At 51.8% G+C, this 20167-nt stretch overlaps 1 protein-coding gene across 1 annotated transcript; it reads left to right on the top strand.

Annotated features, from left to right (window-relative positions):
- The first annotated feature begins 1626 nt into the window (after positions 1-1626).
- Positions 1627-4684, top strand: LOC133883899 (protein NRT1/ PTR FAMILY 3.1-like). Its single transcript, XM_062323295.1, has 3 exons — positions 1627-1833; positions 2305-3106; positions 3664-4684. Exons 1-3 carry the CDS (start codon positions 1740-1742, stop codon positions 4574-4576), a joined length of 1809 nt encoding a protein of 602 aa, XP_062179279.1. The 5' UTR covers positions 1627-1739; the 3' UTR covers positions 4577-4684.
- The last annotated feature ends 15483 nt before the right edge of the window (positions 4685-20167 follow it).

Raw genomic sequence — 20167 nt, 5'->3', positions numbered from 1 at the left:
AACGGCTCAAAACAACCAGAGGGTCGTGGGCCCTATAGCAATGGAGCCAAGGATTGCCAGAAACCTTGCTCCGGGGACCACGGGGATGGCCGCTCCATTGGCCATTCTCGCGAGGGGCTACTATTGGGGGTCACTATCAAGGACCCCAGTTGCCCCTTGACTCTACCCGCTTAGGATCGAATACCATCACACTGAGGACCGTTCCAGAACCCCTAGGCTCCGGAGCGGTCCTGGTGACCCAAGCATTCAGGGCCTTCCGAAGGCCCAGAGGCAGCTAACCACTAGAAGCCATAGACCCATGGAGTCTTGGGGAGGGGCGAGGGGTCCCTCATTAAGACCAGCAGGGGCGGGCCCACCGACCACGTGGTATCTGCCATGATGTGACTAGCATTTCATGACCAGTCAAGTGGCGGCCGTCCTGACACGCTGGTGCAAGGGGTGGCCACCCTAACACACCAAACAAGACTGGCGTCGTATTTGACGACTGACCATGCACAGTGGCCGCTCACCGCCACTGTGACTACGATAGTTGGGCGGTGTCATCAGCATTGTCGATATTTTGGCCTCTGGGTTGAGTAATGTATTACTAAACTAGCCCTGTAACTCGGTTGTACCAGTAGTAGCTCGTATCTCTACCGCTAGTAGGGGCATGTCTGTAACCATACGCTCAGGAAGGCAATATATATACTGACCATGGACACACATTGCTAGGGACGAAAGTTTCTAAGAACTACCCTAGGCATCCTTTTCCTCTCCACTACTTCTCTAAACTTGAGTCGCTCTAGTGAGTTTGACTCTCGCCATACCTTCTTCGTGAAAGACAGTTGCTTTCACCAACAAGCTGAATGCACACTTCTGCTACACGTTGTATGTGTAGCATCTTGCTTAAGTTTTTTTCACTCACTTCATGTAAAAAAGTAACTCCGAAATGATATGTTCGACCTACATACATTAAATGTTTAATGTTAGCATAACACGCTTTGAACTTCCAACATAACTATATCAGCACATTACACTGCTTGGATCATGTGGCCCCATGCTAGAGGGCTAGGTGTTATTGTCACTCATTTGATACATCATGGATACCCCATCGCGAAGGTCTCACATGCATATGTACACATGTAGTAGGGGTTGATGCTCTAATTTCATACCAGCTCTATGCCCAACCATTGTATCACGTGAGACGAGCTATGTATATATAGCACCTCGTTTACATATTTATTCATGCTACTATAAAATGGGTATGTATGGTGATGCGTTTGAGAGAAGAGATACATAGTATGCTATCACAATCCGCTTTATATAAATTTGTAATATGGGATAAACCCACTGTCATACCAAACCACTTGGGCGGTTGGGCCCCTGCATGCCAATGAGCTGGGTGTTACAAACACTGACTTGATCACACAATTGATTTCATAAACAATCGTCCACTTTATTATTATTATTATTATTATTATTATTATTATTATTATTATTATTATTATTATTATTATTATTATTATCAATCCGATACAACCAAATGTGTTCAGTTGTGGTCTGAACTTGCTATCAGGTCTCCCGTGGGCAGTGCGGTGATGTTTGTCTCCTGCAGGCTCGGCGCGTCTATATATGTGTGGCTCCATCCTCACATCACATATATGGGCATGTGAAGCTCACACTGGTATATGCCCTGCTCTGCTTGAGCACCACCAACGTCTCACTTACTCACTGCAGCAAGGAGCGAGTTCTCTGCGGCGATGGCGACCACAACGCCGACGGTGGACAGGGCTGGAGATGGAGAGCAGAAGAAGAGGAAGAAGGGAGGCTTCAGGACCATGCCACTCATACTAGGTGAGCAGAGTACTATACTTGCATGAACATTAGCCATCTGTGTAGTGTAGACTCTGAACAAATCAAGAAAACAAGTGTCCAAAGCTAGCTGTACACGTCTAGCGAAGATTGCGAGGTCTACTAAGCAGGTTTCACAATTTTATATGATTTCATTGCACGAAGACGTACGCTTTCCTGTTCTTGTAAATCTACATCCAGTGCCTTGCCGTTGTCATTAACTTTGTCCTGTTTGTTTGTTTTTGGATTCTTTATTCGTTTACATTTTGTTGTTAGCAAAATGATCACCCTGACATTTTTTTCTTTCTCAATTATACCTTCACACCATAAACGTAACCTGGATGACGGTAGATTTGATAACAAACGAGTTGGAGAACCAAAAAAAGACCAATCTTGACGATACAGCGAATTAGATTCTACGTGCAGTTTCTGGCTTGCGGATTTGCTGATGTTCTCATGGCTTGTCTATTGCAGCAAGCGAGATCTTCGACCGGTTTGCCATGGCCGGGTTCGGCGCCAACCTGATCACGTACCTGACGCAGCAGCTGCACCTGCCGCTGGTTGAGGCCTCCAACACACTCACCAACTTCGGCGGTACGTCCGGCTTCACGCCCATCCTCGGCGCGCTCGCCGCCGACTCCTTCGCCGGCCGCTTCTGGACCATCATCGCTGGCTCCATATTCTACCAGATCGGCATGGTCGGCCTCGTCGTGTCCGCGCTCCTCCCTTCGCTTCGCCCGCCGCCGTGTTCCCCGCCGACCACCCCGTGCCAGCGCGCCTCCGGGTTGCAGCTCTCAGTACTCCAACTCTCCCTTCTGTGCACCTCACTCGGCTCCGGCGGGATCCGGCCGTGCGTCGTGGCGTTCGGCGCCGACCAGTTTGAGCAGCAGAAGCAACAGGGCGGCGCCGAGGCGGTGGCGGTGGTGGAGCGGAAGCGGCGGTACTTCAACCTCTACTTCTTCACGATGGGGTTCGCCGTGCTGCTGGCGGTGACGGTGGTGGTCTACATCCAGGAGAACGTGGGGTGGGGGTGGGGGTTCGGGATTCCGGCCATTGGCATGTTCCTCTCCATCGTGGTGTTCCTGGTCGGGTACCCGCTCTACGTGCTGCTCAAGCCCGGGGGCAGCCCGTTCATGCGGCTCGCGCAGGTCGTCGTCGCCGCGTTCAAGAAGCGCAACGCCGCCGTGCCGGAGGACCCCGGCATGCTGTACCAGGACCAGGAGCTTGACGCGCTCATCTCAACCAACGGCAGGCTCCTGCACACCAACCAGCTCACGTAAGTGCATTTCTTTGATCTGTCGTGCTCCGTATGTTTTGACGTGCTCTCTTCAAGCCCGTAATAAGGCCGTAAGATAGTGTGCACGTGATGTGTTTTACGTTGGCGCCTGCGTACCTGAATGTTACTAGACACGTCAGCGACTTTTTGTGGTGGTTACACTATCAGTGCACAAAAGGGGAATGCAACCGCAAGTTTAAAGCAAGAGCGCGCACTGCTTTAACATACCTCTTTTTTACATTTATTTGTACTCTAGATTCATTGCTACGCTCGCTGCCCAATATCACACTCTCACTAGCATAGTCGTTTAAGTATTAGTAAATTGTTTATCTTTCTTATCAACTTAGTTTCTAGATGAATTAGTCAGTGTATGTAACTTAATTTGGTATTATGATTGTGTGTACAATTTAATATGATACGAAGATTATATGTCTCGAGTTTGAATCTTAACGGATATAATTAAATAAAAAATTACATCAACTCCTATTTCTTGATCTGAGACCTGCTGCTGTCGGCATGTGAAGTTAACTTACGAAGCTCTTCCTATGTGAATTAAGGTTCTTCGACCGGGCGGCGATCGTGACACCGGGCGACATCTCGGACTCCGGGCAGCTGGACCTGTGGCGTCTGTCGTCGGTGCACCGCGTGGAGGAGCTCAAGTCCATCATCCGCTTGCTGCCCATCTGGTCGGCCGGCATCATGCTCGCCACCGCCGGCTCGCACAACTACACCTTCACCATCATGCAGGCGCGCACCATGGAACGCCACATCACGAGTCACTTCGAGATCCCGCCGGCGACCTTGTCCATCTTCTCAACCACGGCCATGCTCGTCACCCTGGCTTTCTATGACCGAGCCTTCGTGCCTCTGGCGCGCCGTGTCACGGGCCTGCAGTCCGGGATAACCTACTTCCAGCGCATGGCCATCGGACTGGCCATCTCCATCGTCAGCGTCGGCTCGGCCGCGCTCGTCGAGACCAAGCGCCGCGGCGCCGCGGCCGAACACGGGCTCGTGGACAACCCAGCCGCGGTCGTCCCGCTCAGCGTGTTCTGGCTGGTGCCGCAGTTCGCCATCCACGGCATCGGCGACGCCTTCTCGTCGGTGGGGCACATGGAGTTCCTGTACGACCAGGCGCCCGAGAGCATGCGCAGCTCCGCCGTCGCGCTCTTCTGGCTCGCCGGCTCCCTCGGGAACTTCATGGGCACGGTGCTCGTCACGGCGGTGCAGCACGCCACCCGAGGTCGCGCCGAGTGGCTCCAGGACAACATCAACCGGGGCAGGATCGACAACTACTACTGGCTCGTCACCTGCATCATGGTGCTCAACCTTTGCTACTACCTCATCTGCTTCCATTTCTACGCCATGAAGCCACTGGAGGTGGCGGAAGAATATGGTGACCATGATAAAGAGTGTGAGCTCTCCTATGTCCATAAAAATGGTGGCGCCGCGGCCACCGGTGGAATGGTGTAAGATGATTAGAGGGTAATTATTGAGGATGGGTGTTGTTAATAACTAATTAGTCTCAGCTGCACATGCACAAGGATTGCAAGTTCGAAAGGGATCGGTATCTTGGAGCTAGTATTGTAAGCATACTGTCAAAGATCCATCTGTGTGACGATCATGATCATGCTGCGAAAAGCAATCATGATAGTTAAGTATAGTTGTGGCCATGTCCGGATCGTTGTTCACTTCAATTAGTGGAGTACGCTGATCCTATCACGCGCCAGCAGAAGACTCACACGTTACAACCAGCTGAAAGAAAGAGCTAGGTAATATTTTTGAAAAGAGACTTGTTTCACAGCAGAGATTGCTTATATCGGGAAACTAGGGATGAAAACTGACAAATCAGTTGAAAAAATGATAATGTGAACTTGAATAGACGACGACTCCTGAATCCTGGGTGTGCTATTTTTTATGGTTTCATACACGCAATCGCGTACGTGAAATTGAATTATTAGAGCTAGAGCAGGATATAATTAATAGGTATAAACAGAGCTGATCATGTCTATCTATTATCTTAATATTTGAGATGCAAAAGAAGCCATCACGTTTATGTTTAAGGCCACAAAATTACTATATTAATTAAAAAAGAAAAAAAATATAGACCAATCATTGTTATGAACATCTAACAGTCTAGATTAAATCAAAAAGTTTATATCAATATGATTAATAAATAGCTAAATTCGGAATTAATATTATAGAAAATAAGCAGTTCGATTTTCATACGGTTGGGGAAGCAAATATCTAAATAAAGAGTCCAAATAAAATAAAATCAACAATAATTAAAATTGGGGTTAGAATAGAAAAAAAGGGATCCGTATCAAATATAGTCTTAGAAAAAAAAAATCAAATATCTAAATAAAGAGTCTACGTAAAATATAATTAATCAAATGTAATCGTGATAAAATATTGCACCAAGACTAGCCACGCTAATCACCTTGCTATTAGTGTTAAAACGAGCCTCCATATTCGCTCTTAAGGTGACAAAATTACCATGTTAATCGGTGGAAGAAGAGAAAGATCCATGCCGTTGATTGTCGTTGGCCTTGATTATAACGGCACATATTACATGTAACATATCTGGAATCCATGTATTACGAAATATTGATTTGATACAGATAGATACATATAGCAATAGTAATATAATACAACTCTAAAATAGGACCATGTGCATCTAATAACAGAAGAAGAAGAAACTAACATCATTGGCCATTTTGTGTCGATCTGATCTCCACGGGAGGCTGTGTATTCATGAGGCCATGACGAGCAGACAATGGACGATAACTTAGCGTTGGTCGTGACGAAGTGGACGTGAGAAGCTATTATCTAGACCTCTGGCAAGAAGGACCATATTATTACTGAGAGCTAAGTTTGTAATGTGGTGACGCAGCAACAGCATGGTAATAGGGCTTCACGATGAAAACTGTAGGAGGAGGACATCGGTCGCCATGTACTCGCCGACACCAAGCTCCAAACACGAGCTTCTTGCACAAATTGTAAATGCATTTTTTGATTCACTGTTTTCTTTCTTCCAATTCATCAAAAAACATCAAAAGGATTTCTTCACAATCTATCATGATGTGACTTAAACTTACATCAACGTCCAATAAAACATCTTCTTACTCTCCGTATAAATCCAATGACCAAAAAAGTGATCCAGATTTTGGACGCATCAAAATAGTAGCTCATTTTCTTTCCCTCAACTAACAAGTAAGATAAAGTTTATCTATTCATCGTCTAGAAAGAACAATTTTTCACAAATACAAATATTATGAATTAGGTAACATAACATGTTTAGGATAAAAATATAAATTAAATGTTATATTTTTCATGAAATAAATATGAAGAAGAGATGGCTCAAAATCATCTACAATTATACGTACAGCTAAACAGAATGAGCATAAATTGTTAGCCAAGGTCAATAGGCTTCTCTAGATATCATGCTTTTATACCCTTTTTTAGTAAATGGTGGTACTCTCATGAACAATCCAATATGAGGACAACTGACATTGAAAGTAGTTCCATAATATTCCTTATTTTCTCATTAGTATAGTACGGAGTGGTTTAATCAAATTTGATGAATATGATTAGTCTAGCTTCACAAATGTGCGGGCCACCTTGAGCGCAAGCATGTCATATATGTGTCTGTCAGAAAGGAGAGCATGTTGCTGCTGATGGTTATGAACCCATTATCTCAACAGTATACATCTACAACAACTGAAACAGCACAATAATCAAAAGAAATAGAGACCAAAGTAACATATACAATTTTAAAATACATGTTGTGGCACGAGCGCGTGGCAATATCTTAGTAAATGGCACTATGGATCATTCATGTATTTTCACTTTCACCACCCATGTCACTAAAAGTCTGAAGCATCTTAAACTAAAGAAAATTATCCTAATCCTTCAAGATCATCACTAAATCATTTTGAGACAAAGTGCAACACCATAACGTGACATTTACAAATTAAAAATGCTGAAGAAATATAATGTAGCACATGGGTGAAGCTAGAGCTTTGAAGATCCGAGTGCACACTTCAACGTATTTAGATCTAGATGGTGCATATGGTTAGAATTATGTGATGCACATTAAGTGAAATTGAATTACTGATACCTGAGATTTAAATTTTTTTTCCTTGGTGCCCGTGCACTCGAGTGGAGTATTATAGCTTCGCGTCTGATGTAGTGAGTATAGTTGTGCTATTAACGCGGGCCACTGGTAGTTCGACGGATATGCTAAGAACATCGTACTATGCAACAGTTTCTTTACCATATCCTATTACAATAGCTTTTGGAGAAATTATCTTCTTACAGAAGTTTGTCAAAGACATTGTCAAGAACAATAATGTCTATAGAACATAATAAGATGCCAAGTGGCGATTCCACAGTCGTCCACTACTCTGCTATCAGACGGTACCACCTCATCCCCTCAAAACCACCTCTAGTCCCACCAATTTCCACAAAAAGAATTCAAAAACGTGAATTTTAAAAGTGAAAAAGCGGAGAGCCGTCTAATTGGATAATCAAATATTTTCACTAGTACTGATCGAAGAACTGTATCCATTGATTATCATCTTCCAGTAAAATATCTTTCACTTACAGCTGACAAATTCCAAATTTTCGACCAAGACAAATGAGCCAACAATCAGAATTACAAAAAGAAATTTATGTAACCTAAGAGTATTTGGATAATAAATGTTCATATTGCAGTCCGAGAAATTTCAAGCACGAAATGTCATGTGCCAACGAAACAGATGTATGAGCTATTAGAAAAAAACACACTTTTAAATTTAATTTAATTTCTAAATATAACGTGAACCAGAACAAATGCAATCAAGGAGCTCCGACTAGGTCCGACAAGCTCTCCGACAAGGTCCGGTAAGCTTTTCTACAAGGCTCCAACCAACTCCGATAAGCTATCCGACAAGCTTTCTAATATAATACGGGTCGCAGTTGTACCATCCCGAGCAACATTTACTCATTTTAAAAAAAAATCCAATTATCCAAAATAAATTAAAATCAAGGAAATATATATTTGAAAATATATATCCTTGTATGTGTGTATTCAAATATGTTATTTTGGATAACTATTTCAAAGAGCACCAAATTATTTTCTAGTTTAACCCCTACAATAATTTTAATCATATGCATTTGTTTTAATTGTTTTTATGGTTCTTGAGTGGAGATTTGAATTTGAATGTCTCTCAAATTCAAATCTAGTATTTGATTCAATTCAGTTAAATTTCAAATTTAACTCAAATCCCCTCATAAATCTTAGAGCTTCAAATCCAAATCTTAATTCAAATACTCCTATTTGAATTAATGTCAAACCCAAATGCAAATCCAAATCTAAATTCAAATAAATTTACCCCTCAATCAATTTCAAAATCCTTTTTCCTTCTTGGCCATCCCTCTTGTCGGAGGGTGAACTCATGTCAAACCCAAATCCAAATCCAAATATAAATTCAAATAAATTTACCCCTCAATCAATTTCAAAATCCTTTTTCCTTCTTGGCCATCCCTCTTGTCGGAGGGTGAACTCCTCAAGCAGGGATCCGGAGGGACCCCTTTTGAGATTCGGCCGGGGGGATGATTTTGAATCTGTTTTGCGGGTGAAATAAATGTGCGTAAATGCGATGCCGGTGGGATGGAAGGATCGAATGTAGAATGCAGTAAATGCACTGGAGGTTTTTAGACAGGTTCGGGCCGCACTGAGCGTAATACCCTATTCCTGTGTGTGTGCAATAAATGCTCTGAGAATGTCTCTCAGAGATGTTGCTGGTTACAAGAATATTTGTCTATCCTAGAGCTTCGGGCTCCTTGTTCGTCGGTGATCTCAGCTTCTGTGCTTGTACTGGACCTCTGTCTTCTTCCTCGGCTTCCTCCTTGTCTCTCTCTTTCTTTTTCTTACTCCGATCCCCCCTTAAATACTCGCCGGCGGTAGCGTGCCCAGAAAGGGAGGGCACGAGCTCCAAGGCGCCATAAATGGAAAAACAACCATCATGGGCTGCTGCGCGAAGTGACGGGGAGGGATGAAAATGCGCCTCCGTTCGGTCTGTTCGTCATCATGTCGTTCTGCAACGGGCGCCGCGGGGAGGGCCCACCGGGCAGCCACCGAGCAGACGGCGTGCCCGTTCGGTCAGAGCGGGTCTGACACATCAGGGTGGCAGCGCGGGGCACCTTGGGCTTCGCGATGTTATCCCGAGGTGCGCCGGATGAAGCGGGATGGGACCCGTGCATTAAATGTCCCCACGCCTCCCTGCCAGACTGTGGTAGGGACTGACACCGAGCGTGGCAGGAGCAGTTGGAAGTGACAGGCCACGCGCCCTCTTAAATGCGGCATCGGGCCTTTCACTGGTTGACACCTCACCGCTGGACTTCTGTGGGGGCCACTAGCGTAGGACTTCTGAGGCCGTCGGGGAACCGAGTGCTCAGGGGTCACTGTTCACAGCCCCGAGCACTCTCTCCCGGATATGCCCTTTCTTGGTCCTCGGAGAACCAAGTGCTTGGGGGCCACTATTCACGGCTCTGAGCACTCTCTCCCGGAACTAACTTCCTTGGGTCCTCGGGGTACTCGGGTGCTTGGGGGCCACTGTTCGCAGCTTCGAGCACACCCTTCCCGGTACTCGGCTTTTCTGGTCGTCGGGGGACTTGAGTGCTCGGGGGCCACTGTTCACGGCCCCGAGCACTCTCTTCCCGGTGCTAACTTCCTTGGGTCCTCAGGGTGCTCAGGGGCCACTGTTCGCAGCCCCGAGCACACCCATCCCGGTACTCGGCTTTTCTGATCGTCGGGGGACTTGAGTGCTCGGGGGCCACTGTTCACGGCCCCGAGCACTCTCTTCCCGGCGCTTGGTCTTCTCGGGTCATCGGGGAACTCGAGTACTCGGGGACCACTGTTCATGGTCCCGAGCACCCTCTCCTGGGACTTAGTCTTCTCGCACCTCGCGGCGATGATCCCCGTGGGAGGGCGCCAAGTGGCAAACTGCTAATCCGGCCTCGGGACTCGGGGACCCCTAGTTCCTGTGTCACCGACAGCAGCCCCCGGGCCCATTGGCAGGCGATGGCCCAGAGACTGCGGATGGGGCCCTCGTCTTCATTGAGGCCGAGCCCAGCACCGACGCCACGTGGCACGTCCTCAGGCACTGGTCTCTCAGGCCCAGGCTTCTGGTACGGCGCAGCGGGGAGCCGGACGGATACGCGTCCAGCCAACTCCCGAGGCGCGTGATAACGAGGCAGGCGGCGCGCGTGGCAACTGCGCAGATCGAGGGTAGTGCGCCTGACAACCGCGCAGATCGAGGGAGATTCGCCTGGCGCCCGCGCCGACCGAGGAAATTTGTCTCACCGAACGCGCCGCGGCAGGTGTCGTTTGAAATCCTTAGGATATAAAAGAAAGAGGGGAGCGAACTGTTGCCCCTTTACCCCATCTCCGCGATCAAACCTTCTTGCCTTCTTCTTCCTTGCGCTCGAGAGCTCTAGCCCTCCATTTGGCCCGCAGCACACTCTCTTTCCCCACCGTTCCAGCACACTCCCCACCCCGAAACAATGCCGAGGGCAGGAAGGAGCCGCCGTGACAAGGGGCCTGACAGCATACTGCCGGAGTCGAGGATTGTCAACGAGGAGGGGGCGGAGAAGGTGCGCAAGCTGATGGTGCCCGAAGGCTAGCGGGAGGCGTCGGTGGTGAGGCCAGTGAGCTTCCCACCCGTCACGGACCGGTCGGAGCGCGTCGTTGTCTTCGTCTCCTTCATGGCGGTCGGGCTGGTGCCGCCATTCTTGACATTCTTCCTTCAGATCCTCGACACGTTCGGGATCCAGCTGGCGCACCTGAGTCCGAACTCGGTGGTCATCTTGGCCATCTTCGCGCATTTCTGGGAGATGTTCGTGGGGGTGCCGCCGTTGGTGGCGCTGTTCAGCCATTTCTTCGTGCTGCGGTCGACCGGAAAGAAGAGAGGCTCCTCCACCGCGGACGTCGCCGGTTGCTGCAACTTCCGGCTGCGGGACGGCTTGACGGAGCTGTACATCTCCCAAGTGCTGTGGAGCAAATGGGACAGAGCCCCCCACCGAAGAGGAGGAAGGCGGACCCCGGGCCGAAGCCGCAGGGCCCGGAGTTCAAGATCCCAGAGTCTCGGTGGCAGTAGCGCGGACCGAAATCGACGTGAGTGTTCTCCTTTTCCTGAGCGCACTTTGCCCGGATGTAAGTTAGGGGACTAACCTTTTTTCTATTTTCAGACCGCCCAAAGACGCCGTCGGGGACCAAAGGTGACCGGAGGCGCCAAGGCCGGCTCCTACCCCTAAGCCGAGCGCGCCGGCCGACCCAGAGCCTCAGGCGCCGCCCTGCCCTGAGCCGAGGGTAGCGGCCGCGCCCAAGCAGCCGGTGTCGGCCGAGCTCACCCCGAGCACTTCGAGGGCGGGGCAAATGGCCATGGCGAGGGCGGCGCCATCATGGCAGCAATTGGGGACCCCGAGCGCCTCTGCAGAGAGGGCTCGCAGGGGACCCAGCGTCCGGCCGTCGTCCAGCCAGGCCGCAGAACCCCTCCCGGACGTGCTAGGAAGCGCCCGGGAGGTGATCGAGCGGCTGGAGGCGATCGTGGCGGGGGAGCGAGTGCAGCTCGAGACGGACCGCGCCGCCCTCGTCGAGGTGAGGGGGCGCTTGGAGGAGGTCGGCCGACTTTTGGAGGCCCGCATCGCCTCGTCCCGCGCAACCCATGAGAGGGCGATGCGCGCAGTGGCCGAGGAGCGGGAGGTGCGTGAGGAGGCCGTCACCGAGCAGGAGGAGGCAAACCGCTTGGGGGAGATGTCACGGCGGCGGGTCGCAGAATTGCTCGCTAGGGAGCGTCTGGTCCGTGCTCGGGAGGAGGCTATCGTGCAACGCGAGAAGGCTGTGGAGACCACCCGGGCAGACTTAGCCCGTCGTAACGACGAACTCGAGCAGAGTCGCACCGAAGTCCTCCGTCAGGAGGAGGAGGTGGCGGTCCGCAAGACTGACGTCGAAATCACGACGACGGCTCAGGACGCCCGGGACGAGCAGCTTACCCTGCGCAAAGAAGAGGCTGCCACGGCGTCGGCGGCCCTAACTGCTCGGGAGGACTAGGTCGCCAAATGGGAGGCTAAGCTGGACGCCTGAGAGCAAGCCCTTGTTGCCCTCGCCGAGCAGGTAAAGTGGGGCCAAGCCGAAGACCCGACGACCAGCGGTGTCCCGACCAGCGTGGCCGAGGGGATTAGCCTCGAGGAGCGGCTGCAGATCGCGAAGGACGAGCTTGAGACCGTCGTCGCCGAGCGGGCCAACGTCAAGCTGATGATGCGAGACATTCTTCGGCAAGCACGGAGGTCCGTGAGGGTGGCCGGGCTCGGGCGAGTCAACGTGGGCGAGAAGGGAATGGATCTAGAGACCATCGGCCACATCGCCCTCGGCTTCGAGGAGATCAGCTGGCGACTGAAGGCTCTTCCCCGGGCTATGCAGGAGTTGGCCTCCCGGGAGGGGCGCGCTCTGGCTCAAGCGGTGGTCGAGCACGTCCTGGCCTGCTACCGAAGTCGAGACCCCAACTTCTCGCTGGAGCCAATCCGACAGGGGGTGGTTGAGGCTGAGGAATGAGCCACCCGGGAGGCTGTCCGGGGCGTCACCGCCGAGGTGGCAGCTTGCTTCACGCGGGAGTCGCCGCTGGTACCGAGCAGCAGCAGCAGCAGCGAAGACTCCTCGCCGCCTTCAGAGCCCGCCGACCTAGATTAGGCTTTTGTTTTTTGTTTTTTAACTTGTTGTAAATATGGGAGTGATCCCTCCGAATGATTCTTCTTTTTTGAATATAATGGAAGCCTTTCTTTGGGATCGCAACTCCAATGTTTGTCTTGATGCTTGATGAAGTATTTTCGCTTTTCACTTGATGTTCCGAGGAGTACTTAGCCGGACCGAGCCCGACCTTCCCCCCCGAGAACGAAGTCGCCCCGACCACTCATCGTCCAAGTAATGAGACAACTCCACACGTTAAACCCCCGGGCCCTCGCGAGTTTGCAGCGGCTAAGTCAAGACAAAGGCACAAACTTCCTTGCTTGAGAGATAGGTCGATCCAGCATGGAACACGCCACGACCAGTGAACACTTTTCCACTTTGCGACCACTCAAACAAGCAGACCAAAGACACGTGCGGGCGGAAATGCGACCAAGAGTCCCCACAGTTTAGTGGTGTCCAGGCTAGGACGGACGGGACCGAGCACTGACAGCCCGCCCCGAGGGTCTAGGCTCCCGACCACTCTTTGCTCAAGCAGTAGGATTACTCGAGAACCCCAGAGGCTCGGTAGTGCCCGGGGTACTGCCAAGCTGGCCGAACACCATGACCACCATGAAGGACTTCAGTCAGACATCGCCTTCGTACGGTACACCCGACTACTGTCCGTTCTGTCGTTCCGGAAAAAGCGAACACGTGGGCAGGGTTTTGTGCGCGAGGAGACCATCTCGCCAAACAGATTAGAATGCGAGGGTCCCGAGGATAGCTCGGGAACAATAGATTGCTAAATAAGTAAGAATGTAAATTCGTATGACTTTAGCCACTCACCAGACAGTTGTCAGCCTTTCGACTGACCGATCCAGGAGGGGTATGGGCTCCGAGCTCGGGGTGCCCGGGAACTTGGTTCTCTTGGACGGAGCGCCCGAGCACCGGAAAGCATGAGAGGGTGCCTGGGGCCAGGCGGTCCCGACCACTCGTGCCTGAGCAGTAGGACTGCCCGAGGACCACATAGGCTTGAGCAGCGCCCTGGGCACGGAGGCCCTTGCGGTCGAGCTGCTTTTATTCTCGGTTGTTGATTTGTAAGCTTTAGAAAATAGGAAAAGATTCGTTGTTTGGTGCGCTCTGTTAGTGCGGTACCCATTATAAATTGCTCTCGTTTTTTACCCGAGACCTCTCGAATACCCGGACCGGCGAAGTATACAGACAGAGGCATAACCCAGAGGTCCTATGGTTCGGTGGCGTCCGGGAAGGACTAACCAGACCGAGCACCGATAGCCCGCCCCTGGGGTCTAGGCTCCCGACCACTCTTTGCTCAAGCGGTAGGATTACCCGAGAACCCCAGAGGCTCGGTGATGCTCGGGGCACTGCCATGGCACCGAACACCACAACCTACCACAACAGACTTAGGTCAGTGGCAACTGCCTGCGCGCATACCGATCGGGATTCTTTTATCAACAGGAAAAATGAGAGAGCATGTTTTTCTCGCACAATCGAGCATCTCATCAGACAGATTAAACATATGGATTCCAGAGAGAAAATAAAATTTGAAATAAGAACTAGAAAATGAGAATATATATTGACAATTTTGTACAAGGTTGGGTGACTTACATGGTTGGTGGTAGCCCCCGGCCAACTTGGGCGAGGGGGGGGGGACCCCCGGCCTGGTTGGCCTGAGCACAAACATGTCCACCTAAGGATAGAACTTGCGTAGATGCTCGATGTTCCACGCGTTTGGGAGCGGCTGCGCATCCTCCGCATCCAGCCGAAATGAGCCTTGTCGTGGGACACCGATCACGGTAAAGGGGCCTTCCCACATAGAATGTCTCTCAGAGATGTTGCTAGCTACAAGAATATTTGTCTATCCTAGAGCTTCGGGCTCCTTGTTCGTCAGTGATCTCAGCTTCTGTGCTTGTACTAGACCTCTGTCTTCTTCCTCAGCTTCCTCCTTGTCTGTGTCTTTCTTTTTCTTACTTCGATCCCCCCTTAAATACTCACCGGTGGTAGCGTGCCCAGAAAGGGAGGGCATGAGCTCCAAGGTGCCATAAATGGAAAAACAACCATCATGGGCTGCTGCGCGAAGTGACCGGAAGGGTTGAAAACGCGCCTCCGTCCGGTCTATTCGTCATCATGTCGTTCTGCAATGGCCGCCGCGGGGAGGGCCCACCGGGCAGCCACCGAGCATTCCGGCATGCCCGTTCGGTCAGAGCGGGTCTGACACAACAGGGTGGCAAGCGGGGCGCCTTGGGCTTCGCGATGTTATCCTGAGGCGCGCCAGATGACGTGGGATGGGACCCGCGTATTAAATGTCCCTACGCGTCCCTGCCAGGCCGTGGCAGGGACTGACACCGAGCGTGGCAGGAGCAGTTGGAAGTGACAGGCCACGCGCCCTCTTAAATGCGGCATCGGGCCTTTCACTGGTTGACACCTCACTGCTGGACCTCTATGGGGGCCACCGGCAAAGGACTTCTGAGGCCATCGGGGAATCGAGTGCTCGGGGGTCACTGTTCACAGCCCCGAGCACTCTCTCCCGGATATGCCCTTTCTTGGTCCTTGGGAAACCAAGTGCTCGGGAGCCACTATTCACGGCCCTGAGCACTCTCTCCCGGAATTGGCTGTTCGGGTCCTCGGGAAACCGAGTGCTTGAGGGCCACTGCTCACAGCCCCAAGCACTCTCTCCCGGAACTAACTTCCTTGGGTCCACGGGGTACTCGGGTGCTCGGGGGCTACTATTCGCAGCCCCGAGCACACCCTTCCCGGTACTCGGCTTTTCTGGTCGTCGGGGGACTTGAGTGCTCGGGGGCCACTGTTCACGGCTCCGAGCACTCTCTTCCCGACGCTAACTTCCTTGGGTCCTCGGGGTACTCGGGTGCTTTCCGACAAATGCTCTGACCAACTCCGTTAAGCTATCCGACAAGCTCTCTAATATAAGATGGGTTGCAGTGAATGTATATAGCGGTAGCATGAGATGCAGAGGCCCCATGATGGTGATGTAGCAGATAACGATGAAGAGGACGTAGAGGAAGTAGAACATGATGATATAAATGAAGTAGACCATGAGCAGTCGTGTCGAGCTCTCCCAAGAACCTTATTCACCCTCTCTCGGTATAGGATCCCAAGAGCGATGGGTTCCAGAGACCTACTCTCCCATTCGTTTGTGCACACCGGCGCAGCGAGATGGAGTGCTTGTGTAAAATAGTGAAGGAAGGTTTCTAGGCATTGATTAACACACTCCATATGACTGTCAGTTTTGCAGATGATATGATATACTCATACGCAATTGGGTGCCTGTGATTTGAAATAATTCTTGCCAAAAGACACTTGTGAACACTCGGTCATGGTCAGATATAATAAAAGGATGCAGAAGTGGTAGAAAGTGTGCATGCTGTGAGAACTTGTCCACCACCAAAAGAATGAAAATAGCTAATCCAGAGCATTGAAGCCCTTCGATGAAATCCATCTAGATCGTGTGCCATGACTGGATGGGAATTGGCAACGGTCGGAGAAGTCCTGGGTAGCTTGCTCAGTCTGGTTTTTCTTGCTGGCAAATAGCACAAGAGGAGACAAATTGTTGAATGTTGGATTTCATACCTTCAGAGAAGAACAACTGCTTGATACGGTGGTAGGTGACTAGAAATCCAGAATGCCCCCTGATAGCACTGTCGTGCAAGGCACTCGTTACTTGCTGTTGTGATTGCTTACTATGCCCCAATCAGACACGATTCTTGTAGCGAATTATACCTAATTGGAGCTGGAACTTGCTACTCTGTTGTCGGACTGACAATTCAGTAAGGAGCTGAAGAGCTCGGGCATCAATATCATAGGCCTTGACCACATCTTCTAGCCATTGCGAGTAACACATAGATATGGAGAATATGGATTCAGGTGGTTGGGGATGACGTGAGAGGGCATCGGCTACCCAGTTGTCAGAGCCCTTCTTGTACACAATGAGGTAGCGCAATCCCAAAAGCTTGGAGAAAACCTTCTGTTGCTAGGGTGTATTCAGGTGTTGCTCATTGAGAGGGGACAAACTGCACTGGTCTGGGAATATGGTGAATTCGCTATTCTATAAATAGGAACACCATTTGTCCACTGCAATGAGAACAACCAAATATTCCTTTTTGTAAGTAGAGAGGCCACGTGTGCGAGATCCCAAAGCTTTGCTGACAAAGGCAATGGGGTGACCATCCTGTAGAAGTATTTCTCCCACTCCAATGTCACATGCATCTATCTCAATGTTGAATGGCTCAAAAAAATGGGAATGGCCAACACAGTGCAGTACATAGAGATTGCTTCAATATCTGGAAGGCATTTTGGTGATCAGTGGTCCATAGAAAAGGGGTGTGTTTCTGGAGAAGATCTAAAAGACATTTGCTGATAATTCTGTAGTTTCAGACGGACTTCCTGTAGTAACCTGACAACCATAGAAAGCTCCTCAATTCTTTCACATTGGTAGGCTCTAGCCAAGTTTTGATTGCGTCAATTTCGGATTCATCTATAGCTACACCTTGCTTGCGAATAACATGACCGAGCTAATTGATCTTCTGTGGAGCATGTCAGCCCGAACTTCTCTCCGGCGATGATCGGAACTCCGGCGAGGATGAACCGATCACCACGAACTCTCAAGAACTCGCAAGATCAGAGAATTGGACACTGGAATTTTTGGTGCTGCACTACCGTGACAACGTTTTCCTTGTATTTATACACATGCTACGCTAAAACTGGAAAGCAAATAAAAGGTAGGAAGCAGCCGAGCTAATCTCGCGCATTCCGCCATGCACGCCATGCGCGTCAAGGCCCTGAAATCATGCGCTACTCTAACTGAATTTGAAAAAATGAGCAGGAACTTCAGGATTACAGTTGTTGCTCACATTTCACCCCCTAAGCCTGAGGTTCCTTGCCGATCTTGACAACGCCCAGCTGCACACAGAGTTTGCAGAAACGATCACGCGACAGCGGCTTCGTCAGGATGTCAGCCAGCTGCTCCTCAGTGCGTACATGCTCAATGTCCATCCTCCTGTCACCAATGCACTCTCGAATGAAATGATATCTGACATCTATGTGCTTGCTTCGATCATGAAAGACATGATTCTTACTGAGAGCTATAGCAGATTGGCTATCCATCTTCAACAGAAAAGTGGCGCGCTGCTTGCTCTTCAATTCAGCCAAGAGCTGCGCCAGCCAGATGCCGTGACAGGCCGTCGTCGTCCCCGCAATGTATTTAGCTTCGCAGGAAGAGAGAGCGATGACCTTTTGCTTCTGGGACTGCCAAGTCACAGGACAGGAGCCGAGGAAGAACAGCACGCGCGGTGGTGCTCTTCCTAGTATCAATGTCGCCGTCCATGTCGGCGTCGCTGTACCTGATTAGCTTCAGCTCCTTGTCACCGCGCCTGTTGTAGCAGCCATAGTCGATCGTGCCCGCGATGTAGCGTAGGATCCGCTTCACCGCGTTGAGGTGCTCGGTGGTGGGGTTCTCCATGAACCGGCTGACGTAGCCGACGGCGAAGGCGATGTCCGGCCTGGTATGCACCAGGTACTGGAGGCAGCCGACGAGGCCCCGGTACTCAGTGGCGTCCACCGGCGCTGCCGTACTGGTCTTCGACAGCTTCAGGCGGGGCTCCATGGGAGTATGGCACGGGTTACAGCTCGCCATGCCCGCGCACTCCAGAATCTTACGCGCGTACGCCGCCTGAGACAGCGTGATCCCGTCGCCCCCCTGACGCACCTCAATGCCAAGATAAAAGCAGAGTAAGCCCAGATCACTCATCTTGAACCTGGCGCTCATCTCCCGCTTGAACTTCGCGATCTCGCTGGCGTCGTTCCCGGTGATGATGAGGTCGTCGACGTAGACCCCCACCAGTAGCCGAGAAGCGCCCTCGCCGCGAGCGTAGACAGCGTGCTCCGACGCGCTGTGGCTGAAGCCAAGCGCCACCAGCGTCTCGTCGAGCTTGGCGTTCCACGCGCGTAGTGCCTGATGTAGTCCGTAGAGCGCCTTGTCCAGGCGCAGCACCTTGTCCTCGTGGCCGACGACGGTGAAGCCAGGAGGCTGCTTGACGTAGACCTCCTCGACTAGCTCCCCGTTGAGGAACGCGGACTTCACGTCCATGTGGTGCACCGGCCACCCCTCCTGGGCGGCGAGTGCCAGCAGCAGCCGCACTGACCGATGCGGGCCACGGGCGTGAAGACCTCGTCGAAGTCCACGCCCGGCTGCTGGACGTAGCCCTTCGCCACGAGCCACGCCTTGTGCTTAATCACCTCGCCAGCGGCGTCCTTCTTCACCTTGTACACCCACTTCAGCCCGATCGGCCGGTGACCGGGCGGAAGGGGCACCAGACGCCAGGTTCGGTTGCTCTCGATGGAGTCCATCTCCTCAATCATGGCGCGACGCCAGGACTGGTGCTTCTCGGCCTCGACGAAGGTGGCTGGCTCCTCCTCGATATGCAGATGGAGCTCAGCAGCTACCTGTCGTGAAGCGAAGCCAGGCGGTGACGCCGCTCCAAGGACGTTGTCGATGGTGCGATACCTCGGCTCGACGTCGTCGTTGTCAGCGTCCCAGTATTCCTCCGCATTCAGAGGTGGCGAGACGAACTCCGGTTGGGGCAGTGGAGTCGATGCCGGTACTGGAGTTGCGGGAGGAGGAGTCGGTGCCGGTACTGGAGTCGCGGGAGGAGGAGTCGGTGCCGCAGGCGACATCACTGGTGTGCCCGCCACGGGAGCACTGGGGCTTGCTGCAGGGGCTGGTGTCACCGAGGGCTCTAGTGAGCCCGCAGTGGTGTCGGCGTCGACGCGCCCGGCGCCCAGCTCCATCGCGTGGTACTCCACGACGAGGTCCGCACCGGCCTCCAGGTCCTCGCCCTCGTCCTTCCAGCTCCAGGACGTCGGCTCGTCAAAGACAGTGTCCCTGGACACGACGACGCGACACATCGCCGGGTCGTAGAAGCACCACGCCTTGGCGCTTGGCTCGTAGCCGAGGAAGACAACTGGAGTGCCGCGGTCGTCGAGCTTCTTCAGGTGTGGCTTCGTCGCCTTGACGTACGCCACGCACCCAAACGTGCGCAGGAAGTGGACATCCGGCCTGCGCCCGTGACAGGCCTCATACGGCGTCATGCCGTCGACGGCCTTGGTGGGCGCCCGGTTCAGCAGGAAGATGGCGATGGCGACCGCCTCGCCCCAGAACATCGCTGGCATGTTCCGGCTCTTCAGCAGACTGCGCGCCATGGTGACGACAGTCTGGTTCCGCCGCTCGACGACGCCATTCTACTGCGGCGTGTACGGCGTCGTGTGCTGCCGCTCGACGCCGTGCTCGGTGCAGTACTCCTCGAACTCAACAGAGGTGAACTCACCCC

This window comes from Phragmites australis, chromosome 11 (assembly GCF_958298935.1).
Source record: "Phragmites australis chromosome 11, lpPhrAust1.1, whole genome shotgun sequence".
In the NCBI taxonomy this organism is placed as follows: domain Eukaryota; kingdom Viridiplantae; phylum Streptophyta; class Magnoliopsida; order Poales; family Poaceae; genus Phragmites; species Phragmites australis.
Note: the sequence above shows the minus strand (reverse complement) of the source record. Positions and strands in the feature narration are given on the sequence as shown.